Consider the following 19,569-nt stretch of genomic DNA (forward strand, 5'->3'; position numbering starts at 1 on the left):
AAAAGCAGAACTGGTGGCTGATGACAAGGTACCACATGGTGCCTTCTCTGGACAGAGATGTTCCCTCCATCAGCAGAGAGCAGCACCATGCACATGGCAGGCAGGAACAGCTGGGAATGCCAGGAGATGGCTTTTCCTCAGGTCACCCCAGCCGGTGACATCAGGCAGCCTTCAGTGGTAATTTTTTCTCAGCAATAAGCTACAAGTGTCCACACACTCAGCTTTCTGCTGCTGCAGGTGGCTCGGCAAACACTGCTGGGACTGTCTGGTTCATCATTATCCTCTCCTGGGAGGGAAGCCCAGTTAAACACTCCAATGCTCTGTTACATCCCCATTCCCGAGTCACTAATCCTCACCCCTGCTCCCCATCGCCCTGGGCTCCTTGTGAGCACAGGGACACTCAGCTCGGCCAGCAGGGATCTTCCCCGAGCACTTTTCCCCTTGGAACAGCTTTGCCAAAATTCGAGACAGTCAGAGCCAGCGACTGGAGCTGGAATTCTTTGGCCCCAAGAGTTAACGCAGCACTGAATAGCACAGCACCTTGCTTTGTATATAAAAAAAGAAAATCCCTCCGGTGCCCTCCTAAACCTGGACAAAACAGGTTTTTAATGAAAGCAGCACTTAATCACTATTCAGTGAATTCAGAGTGGGGGATATTTGATGCAAACAGAGTTGGTTGGAACTCTCCCGGACCGGCTCCCTCTTTGTCCCTCCGTGAGCCTGGGAATGGGTGTGATCTCCGGGTAGGAGTGTCTCCGCGGTTAAGTAGAGGATTGAGTTACCGAACTGTGCTGTTCCCGAGCTGACAAGGTAGCAGAACAGTGAACAAAAGTGCCTTGAAACTCGGCGAAGAGGAGGAGAAGGCGCTGGGCTTGGTGGAGAAGGGACACCTGCGAGCACACTTTGCAGCAAGGTAAGCAACCCCTGCATCCCTGCCAGTCTTAATAAGGCCAAACTGTTTAGTGATTTTTGTTATGTGGGATAGTAAGAAACAAACAAAAAATCAATATGCTTCATACTTTAAAAAGAAAAGAAAGTCCTCTGCTGTTACAAGTGTTAGAAGCCAGGATGTGCGTACTGAAAGGAGCCCACCCCGATTTACATCGTTTGGGGCTGGAACAAGCAGCTCTGAGCTCGCCGAGACCCCGCCCGGGCTCCCTATCAGCTCCGAGGGCACATCTTTTCCTTTAGCTCTCTGCACAGACTGGCTTTGATTTCCTGCAGCGACCCATTCACCGCGTTTTATTTGGGCCTGGATTGTTTTATGTTCTGCTGCCGTGGGGATTTGCAGAAAGCTCGCCTGCCTTTGGGGCGCAGTTATGGGTCCAGACGGCCACAGAAAGTTCTTTGGAAGTTCTCACCGATGGGTTTTATTGTCATCTGATCGACAGATTGCTAATGGCCGAGCTGCTGTGCTCTGTAAATAGAATGTTTTCTCATCCTGCTCCTTTGAGATGCGACTTGCACTGAGGTGAAATTGAGTTGTAATGGAGTTGAGCTGCAGGCTCACTTGCCAGTATTTTTCTTAGGCGTGCCTATTAGGAACATAAATATTTAACACAAAGGAGAGCTGATATGAATTAGCATCTGTGGGAGGTTCACGCTTATTCAAGGCTGCCCTAGCGCAGATGTAAACAAGTGTTACAGCAGCTGAAGCAAACTGGCCCCGCCAGAGCAGCACTTAGATGGTGAATCATCCAGGTGCTTTTTACACACCGCAGCTAAATGGGCTGATTAGAGTCTGCAAAGTAGAGATTACACAGTCACAGGGCACCGGCTTTCCTCTTCCCGGGGTTTTACCGCTCCCCAGGGATGCCAGGTGGAAGGCAATGCAAGGACGGGCAGATCAGAAAAAAACCCTATAACCGCCTTCCCTACCTTCTTCCTGGCACAGCCAGGTGAGCCTCCCCTCCTCCTCCTCCTCCCTGCACAAACAGGATGCCTTTATCCTCCTCCAGCTCTCTTCTCACTGCCAGACAAGAAGGTCTCATGATGTTTTTTTCCCAGGCAGGACTTTGAGGCAGCAGTTGCCAAGGTCCCCCAGCTGGGAGCAAAGGTTTTGTGCCATGGCTACCAGCAGTGTCACCCTGATCTCCTGCTTTCTCCTGTATCTTGGGGCTCCTGCTTGGGTTGAGTCAATAAATCCCTGCTCTTGCACGGCCAGGGATGCTGAGGATGTTCACAGCATCTCCTGGTCTTTGCCATGGAGCTGTGCAGGTTTTTCTGGGCTTTGAGCATGGAAGTTTTATCTTTTCTGCTATGGAGCACCCATCCTGTGGTGATCCATCCCCAGCTGAGGAGGAGGCTGGCTTGGACACCTTGGCCATGCTTGGAAATGTGCTGGGGCTCTGCTCTGTCTGTGCTGGGGCTCTGCTCTGTGCTGGGCACATCCTGCTGGGCCAGAAGACTTCCCTCAGTTCCCACAGAGTTAAATACGTGGTGATCCACTTGGAAGCAGAGTCCTGAAATGCTCAGTGCAGTGAAGGGAGCTCAGAGCACAGCCAAAGCCTTGGTGCAACCTCCCCAACAAAAACCTGCATTTTTGTCACTCCTGGGAACACTTGTGCCACCACTGACCCTCCTCAAGGTCCCTCCTTCATCACATTTTTGTGTCAGCCTTCTGAGATTCTCACTGGACTGACATAAGCCACAGGTTGGGCTTTCCATGTGTGAAATGTCCATCGGAGGAAGGACTCAGCGTGGCCACACCACACCCAAAATATCTCTTTGTTTATTCACATGTATTATTTCACATATATTTTTTCACATATATTCTTCAGCTTCTGTTGTCCCCTCAGAGGAACAGATCCTTCAGTCTCAAGGGGAAACACTCTCCCACAACTCATTTAAAACCTCTCCTCTTATGAGCTCTCTGTCTACATAATACAACCCTGGAAATAGGTCTAATTATAGTTTATCCTGGATGATTGTACATTTCTACTGTATTTCCACCTATTCTGGATGTGAAAGGCATGCAGAAAGGGGTGAATATTGTCACTTAAAGTCTTTGGCATCTTTCATTCTGAAAAGTCCAGGCATCAGTTGATGTGCATCCAGTACAGTTACCTTGATTTCCAAGGATCTCTGCTTGTAACAGAAACCCTCTCATTTGTTATCTCTTTATCTGAGCCTCCCCAGGCTTATCTGAGGCACTGCTGGGTACAGTAACAGTGGAACTTGTTATTACCTTATATCCACGTCAAGGGTTTGACACGTGGGGGATGTTAAATTGCATGGTTGGGCTCCATCCTGGGCAGTTCCTGTGGAAGGAGCTATTCAGAGCAGTCAACCTCTTCTACCTAAAAATGTCCTGTTGCCATGTCCTGGGATGAAAGGAGAGGTTTGTGCCTGGCCCTTTATTTAAAACTGCTCTTACAGAAACAGCTGCACAGGGTAGGAAACAGGCAGTGCTGGAAATCATGGTCTTTTTTTGGGTTAGAGAGACTATCTGGGCACCCATCTTTCCTTTGGGAGTGTGCTAGAACCTGAATTACTGTCCTTTATTGCTATCCCACCCATCCTAGTCTTTCAGATGCCTGGTTCCATTCCTGGTGCTCAGACAAAGCTCCCATTGGCAGCTGCAGTTGAAAAAGCCTGTCCAGGATGAGTGACTGTCCAAAGCTGATTTTTCAGTGTTTTCAGGGATGTTTTATTCACCTGGCTTTCTACAGGTGACGTGCTGCTCTCTCTGCTTTCATTTCTGCCCAGAGAAGCTGAGTGGGCCCCTCCAAAGTGCCAGGAGAGCCAAGAGCAGCCTGACAGCCCCCAGGGGTTGGAAGGGCTGGGTGACACAGTGACAAAAACTCCACGGGTGTGGTGTGAGCACGAGCCTGGAGGGTGACACTGCTCTGGGTGACTGCTGCCAGAAAGGTGTGTGGTGCTGGTGTTCCACTGCCAGGAGATCCTGGGGAGGGCTGGTTCTGTTTGCAAGGCCTTAAGGCTCAGAAAAGACAACTCACAGCCTGGCTCAGCACTCAGCCCAGTGGGAGCTTGGGCTGGGTTAATTGCCCCCCTTTTGTTTTGACACAGGTTTTTCATTCGAGTTGTGTCAGCCAACACTCACAAGGGATGAGCTTCCCTTTGCTTCTTGAGAAGCAAAACTTCCCCCTGAATAAACCTTTTACATCTCACTGGGCCAGAGATGGAAGTGCAGAGTGACCCACAGAGCACCTGCACAGCTCCAGGGCTTTTCATTTGCAATCCAAAATGGAAACCTGTTTGGGTTTGGGGATTTTTTTTTTTTTGTTTGGTTGCGTTTTTTTAAGGGGGGGGGTGGTTTTTTGCTTGTTTTTAGGATTTTTTTGGTTGCTTGTTTTTAGGATTTTTTTGGTTTGGTTTTTGGGTTTTTTGGGGGTTTTTTGGTGTGTTTTTTTGTTTGTTTGTCTGTTTGGTTTTTTTCATGGGGTTTTTTTGTTTGTTTTGGGGGTTTGTTTTTTTTTTTAAATATAAGTCCTAGGTTTCTCTTCCCAAGCTTGATGTCATGCTTGCAGCTCTGAACTGGGACAAAACTGAAACAGTCCCTTCTTTTTGGTAGTTAATATTAATCTTGCCACTGTCCACTGGGAAGCCAATGCTCTGGAACCAGTTCTCCATCTGGTCTGAGTGGAGACAGAGCATCTCCCCTGCTCCATCACCACCAAAAAAAGGTCCTGAGGGCAAATGATTATTGAGCTGCATTCATTAAACTGTGCACCAGGCAAAAGCTGCTCTTTGCCTTGCACACATACACATGTGTGAATTCTTACATTAAATATAAAACTTACGTACAGAAGCAAAAATCCTAACTCTTAGACTTGTTTTTTGAGAAGGATGGGCCAGGTGGGCTCTGGCACTTGGGTTTAAAGGAGGTTTTATTGCTGGTATTTCTCTCAGTTCATGCTGGCAGAATCTTGGGGCAGAGTGGATGGCACTGAGCCCCAACACTCTGGGAGAGCAAGAGGGAAGTGTGGCAAGCTGGGCTCCCCAGCCAGGGGATTTCCTGTTAGGCCAAGGAACAGCAAATCTCTCCTGTCCAAGATTCACTGGATCTGCCCTAGAGAAAAACCAGGATGAGGGGAACCAGGCAGGGGAAGCCTCCTCAGACTGGTACAGCTGAAAGTGAGACACCCAAGAGAAGGTGGAGAAATCCCAGCCTCTCACCCCCTCTCCTCCCCTTCCTCCAGCCTCTGCATAGGAAGCTCTGGCCTTTTCCTCAGTTTCAGCTGGGAAAATGCTTTTTTATTTTTTTCAGTATTTCTCCTCCCTGTAACCTTTTGAAGAGCAGGTGCTCCCCAGGATGCTCTTGCACAGGTGAACAAACACCCTTTCTCTCCTCCCTGATGTCTCAGCTCGGGTTTTATTTAACCTGCAGCCATGGAGTTAAATAATGCTTCGTTAAAATGCTGATGTGGGAGAGGATGGTAACTTTTTTCGTGGAGGTGGTGAGTGATTAGAAGTTAGTTAGAACCTGAACCACTTCCCTGGAAACCAGGAAGAGGAATTAAAATGGCTTTGCTTTCCTTCTGTGTGCATCTCCTGCATGAAGAACTGCCTTTGGATGCAGTGCTGGTCCCGAGCCAGGAATCTCTCCCTTTCACCAGAGGAGAAAGAACTAAAAGAAAGGAGAGATTTGTTCCTGATGAATTGGCAAGCTACCTGCTCACCTTTCCCTTGGGATGGCTCCGTGCTGTTGCTGACTCAAAATCCCCACGGAGAGAGGCTGGAGGTGCAATGGATACCTCTGAAGTAGCTGTGCACCAAGCTGAAATGTATTACGTGACAAAAACGCACCTGGCACCACACCAGCACAGTGCTGGTGCAGGGGGCTTGTATGCAGAAGGTTTTTAACAGCTTCTTGTGCCTGTTTTCTCATGGATCTTCAGAGAGGGGGGGTTTGCACAGCAAGAGTTTGTTATCGGTCACAGGGGCTGATCTCAGGGAGAGCTTCCTGCAGCTCAGCCTCTGCTTAGGAAAGCTTTGAGTCATTTAGGGCTGCCCTCAGCCTGCAGAGATCCTGCCTGCCTGCAAGAGCCTCCTGCTTTCAAAGACATGCTGGGGGAGAAGGACTTGCTGGGAAAGAATTCAGCCAGAGCTGCGTGGGTGCTCTGACCTTCTCTGTAGGACACCAAGGCTCTGCCTGCCAGCCCCACCTTCAGCCAAGTGGCTCTGCCTTTTCCAGAGCCAGCCACTGCTGAGCTCTGGGTCCACATCCAGCGTGATTAATGTGGAAACTCAGACCGCATGACTGGGGAGCTGTGGCTGAAGTCAAAGTTCTGATTTAATTGTCGGTGCGTTGTTCCTGCATTGTGAGAAGTTTGCTGGGACAATGCAGCTCCAGCGTTCCCAGGACAAGCAGTCAGCTGGTAAAGTTTTAGAGGGAGGACTCAGAAATAGCAGCAGTTTGGGGAAAAAACAATCTGCTCTTACAAATCAGTCTCCCAAGACCATCTGCTTAAAGATCAGGCTGCTGGAACACCACCAGCAGTGAGATAAACAGAGGGGGATAAGGGGGATCATGAAGAGTGTGTGCAGTGTTTCCTGGATGGAGAGAGGTGTTGAGCTGGAATTTATGGCAGGTGGAAATGCAGCTGCAGGGACTGGTCAAAGTCAGAGGAGATAAACCATGAGATGCCTTCCCTTCTAAATCAGACGTCCTCTGAGGAATTCAGAGAGGGGGATGAGATACAGATTGAGGGATAATGCAGCTGGGGAGGTGGTTATTTCCCAGCAACCTGATATTTCCTTGTGCTCTTTGCTTTTATGTTAGGAACAATGGGAGGACTGGAGGATTAGTGCAAAGTCCATCCTCACAGGGAGCTGAAAGATAAAACTCACAGCCTCAGTGGTTTTGTGGAAATGACCAAGTATCAGCTACTAAATCCAAGATGCCAGAAATGGCCAGGAGGTGAAGGCACAGGTTATAAGAAGTCACACTAAGCCAGAGGTCTGTTTCTTCTAAGGCCTGGGATGGTGGTTGGAGATGGGGTAAATTTCCAGGGTTCAAGAGACAGAAGACCTGGGTCCAGGAAACATTGGTCAGCTTTTTCTCAGGCAGAGCAAAGTGATTATTGCTCTTTCAGAGCCTGAGAAATTCCTTGGCAAGGGAATCCAGGTTTCTGCATCCTTTGAATTTACTGAATAGGGAATTCAGATCTCTCCTGGGCTGTAGAGCACTAACAGTTTGAGAGGCCATCATTAACACTAAACCATCTCTTCATCCCAGGCTCTTATATCCTCACTCACTTTAACCCTGAACAGGCTCAGCATCCCCAGCATCCCAGCCCACGAGCAAAGAACAGAACACCAGTCACCTGTGGTGTCAGGTGGCTGTGGTGTGGTGGTCCCTGGCAGCCATCCATGGAAAAAACAGGGGAAAACCTGTACTGCTTAAACCAGTGAAGCCCCTCTAATCTCCAGAGCCACTGCCCCTGAGGAGAGGAGCACAATCCCAGTTCATCCCATCCAATGCCCCATCTCAGGCTTTGATCCAGCACTACTTAAGTCTAAAAAAGCCCTTCAAACCATTTCAAGATCCATCCTGATGATTTTGTAGCATGGAGAGGGGCTCTTTTCTGACCAGTGGAGGTGGCTGAAGCAGGAGGGCCAGTCCATGTGTTTGCCTGATTGCCAAACCCATGGGAAGGAGCAGCTTGCTGGAGGTGCAGCACCTGAGCAGCTCTCGTGGCCACAGAGCCTGAGGAGCTGAGCCCAGAGAGCACAGCCCAGCCATTCAGCCATCTCATTTCAAAGACATTAAGTAAAGCCAAGCCTGCCAGCTTCCCTAATAAGCTGTTCCAATGTTTAATTGCCCACCGTGATCAGAAATAGCATCTTATTTCAAGGCCTGCTTTACGTAATTTTAGCTGCCAGGCAACAGCTCTTTCCAAGGAGGCTGAAGTGCTCTCTGTGGTCACCCAGGCATGTCTGGGCAGAGCCCTGTCCTTGGCTTGAGGGCCACCCTGAGCTCCTGAACCTGGACCTCACAGGACTTGGAGCAGGAGGATGAGCTGAGCTCTGCTTTTTCCTCTTTTCCCATCCCCACAACACAAATCCTGTTCCCTGCCCTCATCACCATGTTCATCCAGCATGGCTCAGAGGAAGGTCTTACAGCTCTGAGTGTGTGACAACATGAGAGAGAACACAAACCCCATAGCTGGCCCTCCCCACCCATGATTTTCCTGTGGCATAAAAGCTGCTTTTTCTCCTCTTGCAACAGAGAAATAAAAGACAGCTTAGCCAGGCTGAGTGATGAACTTCTGACAGTCACTCACTAGAGACAGTCACTGTTCCTGAGCTGTAGCTGATGAGCCACACAAGGGAACTCCAGTGTTGAATTTCACTCCTCTGGGCAAAACAAGAGTTAACCACTGTCCTCTCTGCAAACAAAAAATGGCACCTACTTGGGCCCAGATGCCCAGCTATAGTAGAGACAATGAAAGTAATTCAACAGCCCCTGGTTTACCTCATCTAATGCCAGTTCAAATATTCCCAATAATTAGGCCTTTCAGCCTGGAAAAGCTAGAGCCACAGCTGCTTCCTATTTTCCCAAAGCTGTACAGAGCATTAGTCATTTCACTGGGGTTTTTTTATGACCGTGACTACAGCCCAAAAGTGAAGCACGTGCCAAAACCCAGGCAAGCCAAACCAGCCCGAATTCAGGATGTGCTTCAGGAGTCTGAAATGTTCCCCTATCCCCTTTCTGAGTCCTGGTTTTTCCTCCCCACCCCAACAGCCCAAGACTGCCTGCAGAAATGTCCTGCTAGGTCTGGGCTCCCAGCACAGCCTGAGCTGACCCAAATGAAGCAGTGATTGCTGGCACTGCCACACCAGCTATTAATCATTAACCAGCCTTGGGAGTGACCTTGACACTTAATTAGTCATGTAGTGCTTCCTGAAGGCAGAGCTTTTCCCCACTGTGCTGGTAGGAGAGGGGAAGAGGGTTGGATTTAGCAGGCAGGAGCGTTGCTGTGATTTTGGCAGTGCAGGAAGGGCAGGGAGTGTAAGGGAGACCCATCTGCCTTCACCCACCAGTTTTGTTGCCTGGGATGTGACAGGAAAAGCCGATTTTAGCTCTGGAGGCTCCAGGTGCCCCTGGCTGTAACATCCAGGCAAGGACCAGCCACCCATGTTCTGTTTCCAGGTTCTCTGTCCTCAGTCAAAAGCAGCATTAGATCTTTGCAATTTAATTTATAGCAGCTTAACCAAGTGGTGATGGCCCAGCAGAGCAGCTCCACACCAGAGGCTGCCTTTGCTATGCAGTGGCCACCTCTCAGCCCACACTCATGGGGTGAGCTTCTCTCTCTCCTCTTGCCATGGAAAGAGGAAGATTTCCCTGGAAATGGCTGGCCCTGGAGGTGGGAACTGAGTAGTTTCATGTTATTAACGTGGGGACAGAGAGATGAGCTACAGCTGCCTCTCAGCCTTCACAGGTGCCTGCCCAAGGAAGCAAATCCTTCCCCATAACCAGTGATTTTCCCTGGTGAATTCCTGCCCCACAGGCAGTTGACTCACACTTCTTGCCAATTTGCATTTCACGTAATGCTGAGCAAAACTGGTTTGACTGAGATAAGGGCTGCCCCAGACACTGCTGCTGAAACTCCACAGTGAATGTCCCAAGACTCTTAACGTCCCTTTTTTCCTTCTTCTTCTTTGTAAAATCTAAAAATTTCTGCCCTTCATGATTCCAGCACAGACAGGAAGATTTCACTCCATAAATACCAGATTTCTTGTCTGGACAGGAGTTGAATTATGGGATCATCTGATTAAAACTCTGCATTAAATCATTAATGAAATGAGCTGTCTGATTATATAAGTCATATTATTTCTAACTTGGCCATTGGCCAAAAGAAGCTGGAAAGTCCAAAGAAACAGACAGCCTTGTCTGTGATTCACACTCCCCCAGCTAAAGCACTTAGGAGGAAGGGAGGGACAGCATTTCTCAGAAAATTGGGGGGGTCAGCACTAATTGTGAGGTTTCAGATGGAGAAAGGATCCCCATGAGTGAAGGAGATCCAGGATCCTTGTTTTTAGTCCCATAGGTTTGATTGGGAATCTGTGGAGCAGTGCTGGCTCTCAGAGGGTTCTGCCCAACACGACTGCCTGTGGTCAGAGGAATCTCAGCATCCCTTGGGTTAATTTTTCCAGGATGCTGGGAGAAGCAGGGATGCAGCTGTGTCTCACAGCTGGCCAGCTGCTGGTTTCCTGAGCTGTTAGCAGGAGAGCAGGATGCCTGCTGCCTTCCATAGGGAGAAGTGTCAGTGGTGCTAAATACTTCACTGCTCTCAAATATAAATATCTTTACTGGCTTTGTTTTCAGGTTCTTCCTGTTTTGATGCTGGAAGGAAAAAAAAACCCTAAATAAATTAAAAAGATGGCTGAGAGAGGGAGGCTTCACTTGGGTTTTTCTTTGATAGGGACTTTTTGGGTGTGATTTTAAAAGAAAGAAGAGGTCTTTTGGCTAAAGATCTGAACTAGGACCATGTTTTTGTATTTAGTTCCTGATAGCCCTGTACTGCTGGGCTGTAGGTGAGTCAGGACACCATTCAGAGCAGTGTCTGTCTTCTCTGTGGACACTGAAATACCTTCCTGGATCCAGCTTTTAATCTGCGTGGGTGTCAATCACTTTTCTGGGAATTGAAGTGAAAAATGACTTTTTTTTTGTCCTTGCTGTTTGCCCTTCCTGCCTGGAAGCTTTGTGGACCTGAGAGGGAGCTGAAAGTGGCTCAATGTGTTCCTGAGGCCACAGGGACCCAGTCCCCAGCATTCCTTCTGTGTTCAGGAAGGAATGAGCACTTCTGGCTCCTGCTGCTGAGCACTGCCAGACTGTGCCTGCTCAGGCAGCAGAGAGGTGCTGGGGCTGTGCTCACAACATCCCAGCAAACACCTGCATCTCCCTGCTGCCTGAGCAAGGAGCCAGGGGCTGGAAGCTCTGGCTGGACCAGTGCTCCTGCCTGTGGCAGCATTTTTTTGTGCTCTTAATTAGCGTGCAAACTCTTCAGGGTGACCAACGCTTGTCAGGATTTCATGGTGTCACATGCAGCACTGCTAACAGGAGCAATAAACACCTTCTGGCAGGGATCACGTCTCTGTTCTTCCCCTCCTTCAGAAGAACAGTGAGCTGTGTTTTCTCTGTGATTTGTGAGCAGGACTGGCTCACAGGCAAGAGGCTGATGTGGGTTGTGCCCCTGCACAAGCACTGCCTGTCCTGTGGCTGCTGCAGCAGAGCCAGCTCTGATGGGATGTAACTCCACGTTTTTATGTACATTGCTTTGGGATTTCACTTGCTTCAGGAAGTTGCCCTGTAAACAGGCTGGGTTCAGAAGTTATTTCTCGAGCAAAAACCTCAGCAGCAGGAACAGGAAGCATAGCTAAGGATAGCCCTCTTTTTTTCCCCCACAACTGGTAGATATGATAGAGGATGGATGGGAGATCTCCACCCATCAGAGGGGCAGCTGAAGACACAAAAACCATCTCAGATATTCTCAGACACCTTTGTGTGGGCAGCCTGAAACCTACTTCTTCCCCATGCAGGCAGCAGAGCTTAGGAAGATGCTGGGATTTGTGTAAAATAGATATTCTGGGTATTGCTGGGATCACTCTGTGTGTGCTGCTGTGCCTGCACGGAGCCTGGTGCCCTGCCCTGAGATACCTGTCTCAATTTAGACATGGATATTGGCCTGGAGCAGAAGGGCTCCATTTCTTGGGCTCCCAGTGCCTGACCTGACCTCCAGGGACTGGCCCAGGAGGGCACAGGAATCCTGGAGGTGATTCCTCCACCCCTGGTGCCATGGTGGGATCAAACCAGTGCTGATGTCAGGTCCAACAGCCCAATGGATCCTTTCCACCTGTTCAAATCCAGGGGAAATAATCCCCCAACCGAACAACAGTGTCCTACCTGGTGTTTGCTGGGCTGTGATCCCACACTTTGCTTGGCCCTTCATGAGCATGGATTGCCTGGGAATGGGGATTTGTCCCACCTAACTTTTAATAGCAAAGGGGCAGAGACACCTCCAAGTGTGGATTTTCTGTATTAAACCTGCTCTCATGGTAAGAGGAACCCAGCTGACCAGCACACTCACTGTTGCATCTAATGATATAATTATTTTTTGTTTTCTTCCTCCTTTGCCTTCTAGCTCAGACTGCAGGATGACAGACGGTGACACAAATCTCCCAACCATCGAGAGAAAGCTGGGACTGCAGATATGGGGCATAGAGGTAGGACAAGAGTGATGGCACATGTCCTCTGTCACAGTCATGTCATGTCCTCTGCACATCTGTGTGTTTATGTTTCAAGGAAGATGAATTCTTGCAGTAATCTGTGTGGGAAAAGAGGGTCCTACAGATAAGATACAGTGGGAAACAGACTCAGTATTTCCCCATGAAATGTTCAAGATGTTATTGTTTTGGTTTCCTTCTCTGTCAAACAGAGATGATAATATTTATTAAGGAAACAGGAATGTGGTGGGGCTGAAATCATTCCTCCAGCACTGCAGGCTTTTCTCACCCCTTTTGGAATCAATACAAGGCTGTTTTAACACACCAGAAATTCCATGTTTCACCAAGATGGGTTATCCAGAGGGAGCCTTAGTCCACACCAGCAGCTACCATGGGGCAGACACCTATTTTTGCAGCAGAGGCATTCCATGGAGTCTATTTGTACTTCTTCCTTGCCTTTCCTACTCTGTGTCACTGCAAGGAGAGATCCTGCAGCCTGTGAGGTTGCCTTTTTGCTGGTGGTGGTATCTGATCTTGGATTGGAACCAAGCTGTGCTCAATTCTGCATTTTTCTGGCCCAATTCACCAAGAATATTCCCCTGCAACGAGAATGGGTTTAGACTGAGGTGCAGAATCCACTCAGGGCAGCAGTGGGAAGAGGCCCCAATGTCTCCAAGTGATATTCAGCAGATCACAACCATGTTCCAAATATCACAGGGTCTTCACCTTTCCATTGCTCTCCAAAGCACTGCGCTGAGCAGCTTTCCAGAGGATCTGTAATTAGAGCTGTGAGGGTTCACAGGGGTCAAGCTGGTATGCTGGGAGACAAGTCAGGCCAGAAGAAGAATGCATGTCTCTAATTTCAAGGAACCTCAGAGCCAGCTCCAGCCCAGGAGCTGTGTGTGGACTGGTGGGTGGCACAGCCAGGTATGGCTGGTTAATTATGCACTTGGTGCCAGAGGAAGTCTGCAATTAGGGTCTGGAGGGGTGAAGGACCATCAGTGTCTTCAACTCTGTCTTTTCCAGCACTGCTGGTTGCCCTGAACCCCTAGCAGAGTGGTTATCCTAACAAAGTGATGAAAATTATCCTTGAACTCACGGGCACTGAGTAAAAACTGTGCCCAAAACTAAACCTAGGATGAGATGTGCTCATTGTCCCTACAAATGCAAGTTCTGGAGCACTTCAGCCCTAGGTCTAATCTACAGGATTGCACAAGGGCAAGGAGACTAAAACATACTTGTCAGTCTGTCCAAGCAAAATCATCATTTTCCCTTCTCACTCTTCAGTATTTTGGAGATTTCCTCCAAAACTGGCTCTTCCCAGCTCACAGACTCACCCTTGATTCTTCCTTCTCCAAACTCTGATTGTCACCTCAGTGTTTTGTGCACCCCAGCCTGTCCTGTTTCATACACACCCAACTTCTGGCTCTTCACTTTCAGCAATAGCCCCAACTCTGATTTCCTTACAGAACATGAAGATGGTTCCTGTACCTGAGAAAGCTTATGGGACTTTTTTTGAAGGAGACTGTTACATCATTTTGCATGTAAGTAAGACAGCAAACACTGGTCTTTGTTGGGCAACTGCTTCAACCTTTTTTATTTAGATCTGCCTTAGTTCCTAGGTACCCTGCCCTGTGGAAAAAGCACTGTTGAAGTGGTTGTGCATGTGTGCTAACCATCTAATCATGGATCTGAATTTCACATGGCTGTTGTGACAACACTGTCTGTTTAGTAAATCAGAACTTCAGAGAAGCCATTAACTTAGTAATTCATTAAAAGTGTTTATCTTCCAATCAACTGAGTCATGCCCAGGCATGTCAAAATGACCAGTACATTCCTGGAAAACTCAACCAAGGCCCACATTTAAATGATTTATGGGAGTCTTTGGGGGATGTGGGATGTGACCAGCTGGAGGGTCTCATTTCCAGCAGGTGATGTGGGACATGAAGAATTCCATGTCATGTGTCACGTAAGCAGCAGAGGACACTTCAGCCCCATCCAAATTTGGTCCAGACCTACCTGCAACCAGATGAACCTGGGTTGGCAGTGAAGGACTGCTGAGAACCAGCTCTACTCTGTGCAAACTGACTCGTGTTCTCAGATTTTGGCAGGAGGGTGATGTGTTACACTCACCTCCTAAAGTCCCTTCCAAATCTCTTCATCTGCATAGAGCAACCCAGGTCCCATCGTACCCAAACCCATCCAGATGGCGGAAACCAGAAGCATTTCCCACTTCCTGGGGCTGAGTGTGCCTCCTGCAAACATCTCTGTGGGTGGAGAGGCAGCAATGTCTCCAGTGCCCTGCAGTAACCAGCTGCACGTCCCCCATATGCCAGGATGGGAAAGCAGGCTGGGATAGCAGCCCAGGATGTGTTTCCTGCTCAAATGCCCCCACCACGTGCCTTTAGGGTACCTTCTGAGTGCTGAAAGCCTGAGGTACAGGCCCACAAACACATGCTTAAAGCAGAATACTGGAGTCCTTGCAGGGAGCTGACAGTGTAAATATGGATTTTGGTGCTCACAGCCTCAGCTTCTGTTGCAACAATTTCCCCAGGCAGAAAAGCCCCTTCATCAGCCCACTGTTCTCCTTTTCCCTGGAAGACAGGAGGATAAAAACACTCATCTTTGCATTCTGCTTCTTTGCTGGAGCCTCTCCAAATAAAGATTGTCCGTGGGACAATGGGGCTTTGATCATCTCCAATAGCAATGTATTAAATTGAGTGATTTTTCCACAAATTAATTATCTGTGCCTGAGGAACAGAGCTGTATTTTATTCAACTCCTTCTGCTGTGTTTCTCTGTGGTATCACTGCACAAAGCAAATAAACAGAACTTAGTGTCAAATCCAGCTTATAAAACGAGCTTTTATTACCTTTCCCAGGTGTCCACAATGGGATTTAACACAGTGGGTGCTGAAAAATAACTTGGCACAACTCAAACAACACTGATCACACCTTCTTCTCTGCCTGCTTGCCTCCTTTTTCTAGGCTGCTGGGGTTTTCTGTAATAAGATGAATCCCAGCATGCACACACTGGCTTAGCTTCATTTGGAGTTATGTCTATTTTGCAAGTCAGCAGGAATTCCGAGGCAGTTTGTGCTGCTCTGTCATGTGCTGTGAGAACGACAACAGGAAAGAAAGGGTAGCATCTCCAGGCAAATAGAGAGCAGTGTGCATTGCATTTCAAAAGGTGATCTATGGGAAGAATCTGCTTTAAGTCTTAATATCAAAATACACAATAGTAGGACAAGCTGAACACATTAATTGCACTGGTGCTCCGTTTTCCTTGGTAATAGGAGTTACGAAAGAATATCTGGTAGTTCAGTTTATAAAATCCATAAATTGTTCTGCTGAATAAGGAGAGCTCCAGGCTGAGCTCCCAGGGAGTTCCTGAGGCTCTGTCCTCTCTCCCCTTGCGTAGGAGAAAGGCACAAGTGGGGAAGGGCTCCGTGGTCACTTGGTTCTCCAACACAAAAATAGGCTGTGCCTTCACCTGGACTTGTCCTTCCCACCTCTTGCAGACCAAAAGGACCTCCCGTGGCTCTGCCGTGGATCTGCACTTCTGGCTTGGCAAGGATTCCTCCCAGGATGAGCAGGGAGCCGCGGCCATGTACGTGACCCAGCTGGACACCGCGCTCGGGGGCAGCCCCGTGCAGCACCGCGAGGTGCAGGGACACGAGTCCGAGACCTTCCAGAGCTATTTCCGCCACGGCATCATGTGAGTGCCTCCAAGTCACCTGCACCTGTGGAAACTCTGTTTTCCCGGGCATTTGAAGGAAAACAGAAAGGAAAGAATTAATAGCAAAAGCTGCGCCTGCTGTTGTTGACGGAATGCATGTGTGTGTGAGACGTGATGTTTTGGTAGAAGCAGGTTTGTACATACTTCTACCAAAACATCACTTCTCACACACATGCATTCTAAGAGGTGCTGCCTTCCTTGGACCAATAAGCTGATCCTAGTCTTGGTTCAGCAAAGTGTTCTATGAAATGTGTGTATTTCTACAATGAAGCTGCTTCTTCTACCTCTGAGAGGAAGCCACGCCACTGTACCTTTCTTCACCTCTCCTACAGCAGACAGCGACATGCACCCGGGTGGCTCCTGGCCCCTGGGGTCCCCTCTGCTTCTCTGCAGGTGTCTCAGAGACATCTGAATCTCAAAAATGGGAAAAATACGGGTCAGCGCTGATGCTGGTTAAAATTCAGAGCAAAGAATTCGCATTTTGAAGGAATTATTTGTAACATTCAGTCTGGAGCCGTGGCATTCTGTTCCACTGGTCATTTTCCCAGATATTTGCAGTAATTGCATCTTAAACTCCCTTTTGTTCACCTCAGGGTCTTCTTTCCTCTCCTCCACACTTTCCAGTGCCCATTCAGAGCACTTCAGACTAATATCCATCTTAAAGTGAAGTGCTGATTTGGCTCATACTGGGTGTAATATTCCTGTAGTGCAAGGAAAAAGTGACTGAACTTCTGTCATCTAAAAGATACTGTTCAATATATGATATGTTGAATTCAGTCCCAGGGTCTTTGCTCACTCTGAGGTTTTTGGAAGGACTCCAGTCACTGTCCTCCAAGGGAGATCTTCATTGGCTATAGACAGCCTGAATGCTTTGGTTTCAAACAGCTGAAGGAAACTCAGAGGAAAACCCATCCTGGGTCAATACCCTCCATCCCAGTCTGGCTGGATATCTCTGTCTTGTGCATCTCAACAGCCTCTCATGAATCTCCTCAGAACTTTTCTGAGACAGAAAAGTGCTTTTAGCCTCATCTTAAAGATGAGTGAGGGACAATGAAGGACTGAAAATCAGACCCTCAAAACCAGTCTGTTTGGAAACCTATATGCCTCTGAAATCAACATGAATTAGAATTCATCTGGGTCTGAACCACATCCCCATGGTCAGTGAGGAAGTCTGAGGCAGAATGAGAAATTAAAGCAAGCTCTTTCCACATCTTGTCAGGTGGACTAATCACCACAACATCCTTCTGTGGATATCTTAAGCTGGGCCAAACAAGTCTAAAGTGCTGTGAGTCACATTTCTGACCACATTAGCCAGTACTTTTCCAGCTACAATAAAATACATCTACTACCCACATGTCAAAAACTACAGTCAACAGTTGTCCTTTTTTCCCCTAAAGGGCAATTGCATAACAATGGATCTGTTTTCTAAAATGGTCTAGGATATGTAAGAGTGGATTAGACTTACCCAAAAAGCATTAAAAGGGCTGTGGGACTTCCAGTGGGGGGGTTGTGCAAAGAGAATTGCCACAAGAGAGGGGATGGCATTGTGGCATGAGGTGATAAAAGTGCTGAGAGTGGCTGCTGCCAAGTTTGTGTTCCAGGATGGAAGAAAAAGATTGGGAGGTAAAATCTGAGGGAAAGACAATGTCCTGTACCTGTTTATAGTTTTGTTCAGCTTCTAGTGACAGTTCCCTGTCTAAGCTGCTTTTAATAGAATAACTGTTTTGAAGAAAACAAAATTTCAGCAAAAGGTTTGTTTACTGCCAAGTCTGTTTCATATTTTAATTGAATGCTTATGGAATATTTCAATTTTGGGATGCCACTGCCAGGGTCAATGGGATTTTCAGTTTGGTTGTGTTACAATTCCATTGCCATCCCTGACCTTCCTGTTCATCTTCTCCCAGGATGTTTAATGCTTGAAATCGATGATCTTGAAAGTCTTGTCCAACCTAAATTGTTTGATTATTCTGTAATTGTGTGCACAGGAGCAACACAACACCCATAAGAGGCAGACACACACCATGATAAGGACCATGAACAGCAGTGAGGCAGCACAGCATTTGCCACTGCAGTTTTAGGACTTTTTAGGACTAGGTTATTTTGCCTCTAGATTTTTTAGTTGCCACCAAAAGATTGGGATGTTCTCAGAGGATAGAGGGAAAGGTATTTTCTAACCAGCTCTAACTCTTTATTCTCTGCTACACACCAGCTACAAGAAGGGAGGAGTGGCTTCAGGATTTAAGCACGTGGAGACCAACGTGTACAACATCAAGCGTCTTCTTCATGTCAAGGGCAAGAAGCATGTGTCAGCCACAGAGGTAAGAAGAAGACCCTGCTCTTCTTATGTATCATTTCTCCTTCCCTCTCCTCATACACTCATTTTTGAGCAGATTTGCCTGGTGGGTATCTCATTTCTGCTCAAGAACTTCAATTTCAGGACAGTTTTCAAGTCCTCACTTGAGGGCTTGGTATTAACCATGAGAGAGGCCACTGTGCTCAGTGAGGAGCTGAGTGGCAGCAGAATGAGCAGTCACTGCAAACCTGTTCTTACATCCCCAGGGGCAGGTTTGCCATGGCTGTGACTTGTCACCTGCAGCTCTCCTCATTCTCCCCACTTTGCCAAACTCTCTCATTTCCCTGTGACAGGTAGCACTCTCCTGGGACAGTTTCAATAAGGGAGATGTTTTCTTGCTGGACCTTGGTAAAGTGCTGATCCAGTGGAATGGACCCAGCTGCAGCATTGCTGAGAAATCCAGAGTAAGTACAAGCGAAAGCCACTTGGTTTAAGGTGGCATTTTTTGATGCCTAGGGGAATAAAAAGGAAAAGAAAAAATCTCAACAGTGTTTTCACAGCTAAAATCTTAAGAGCAACGACACAGAGATTATGTAAATAGTGACACATTTGCTACTTCCCCATCTACTGGTTTTAGATGCCCATGAAATTGCTTTGCTCCAGTTCAGACCTGGCCTCAGGTTGTGTTTCACAGGCAGCCAAGGGCACATCACTAGTTCCAGCCCCAGTTGATCCAGCTCCCTCTGGAGCTCATCTCCCTCCTTCTGTGCCCAGTTGTTTGCATAGCATAGCATTAGAAAATCAGCATCTCCAGTAGGTTTATCTACAGTAACCACCCCAGGGTAGATTAATTTAAATTTTTTGTTTACAGCATCAACAGGGAATTCTGGCTTGGTCAGTATGAGACAAGCAGGAATATGTAACCCAGGTGCTGATAGCTCTTAAGGCACTTTGCAAAGGGATCATTATCCTTATTTTACTGACACAGGAACCAAGATACAGAGATATAATAAAGCAAGATACAGCAGTGGCTAATCAGCAAAGCTGGCGGCCAAGCTTGTGGTCATTATAGTATTAAAAGGCAGGTGGGTCTGCTCTGTTCATGGTGTCCCCTGATGAACTGGGAGAGGGGGAATCTCCACTGGGAGAGGGGGAATCTCCACAGGGAATGCCATTCTTGGGGCACAGTGGAGATCCTGTGGATACTGAAGAAGATGCAAAGCAATCCTCAGCACGGGAGGGGGAGCAGGTTCACGTCTGCTGGGTTCATCTCAGACCTCAAGCAGGTCACTCCCTGTGTCTAATAAAGAGAGCAGTCTTTCAAAGCTATTGCAGCAAGAGTCATGG

General features: G+C 47.9%; 1 protein-coding gene across 3 annotated transcripts in view; it reads left to right on the forward strand.

Moving 5' to 3' along the window:
- The first annotated feature begins 774 nt into the window (after positions 1–774).
- The window catches only part of VILL (villin like), a 32,906-nt gene continuing 14,111 nt past the window's right edge, over positions 775–19,569 (forward strand). For all 3 annotated transcript variants that reach the window (XM_088155719.1, XM_014873689.2, XM_014873690.2), the window contains exons 1-6: positions 775–913; positions 12,111–12,192; positions 13,662–13,736; positions 15,712–15,908; positions 18,139–18,247; positions 18,576–18,686. In XM_088155719.1, the coding sequence (XP_088011845.1) occupies positions 12,124–12,192; positions 13,662–13,736; positions 15,712–15,908; positions 18,139–18,247; positions 18,576–18,686 (561 nt within the window). In that variant the 5' untranslated portion in view covers positions 775–913; positions 12,111–12,123. The remainder of the gene's footprint in view (positions 914–12,110; positions 12,193–13,661; positions 13,737–15,711; positions 15,909–18,138; positions 18,248–18,575; positions 18,687–19,569) is intronic.

This window comes from Sturnus vulgaris, chromosome 1 (assembly GCF_052056855.1).
Source record: "Sturnus vulgaris isolate bStuVul1 chromosome 1, bStuVul1.hap1, whole genome shotgun sequence".
NCBI lineage: Eukaryota > Metazoa > Chordata > Aves > Passeriformes > Sturnidae > Sturnus > Sturnus vulgaris.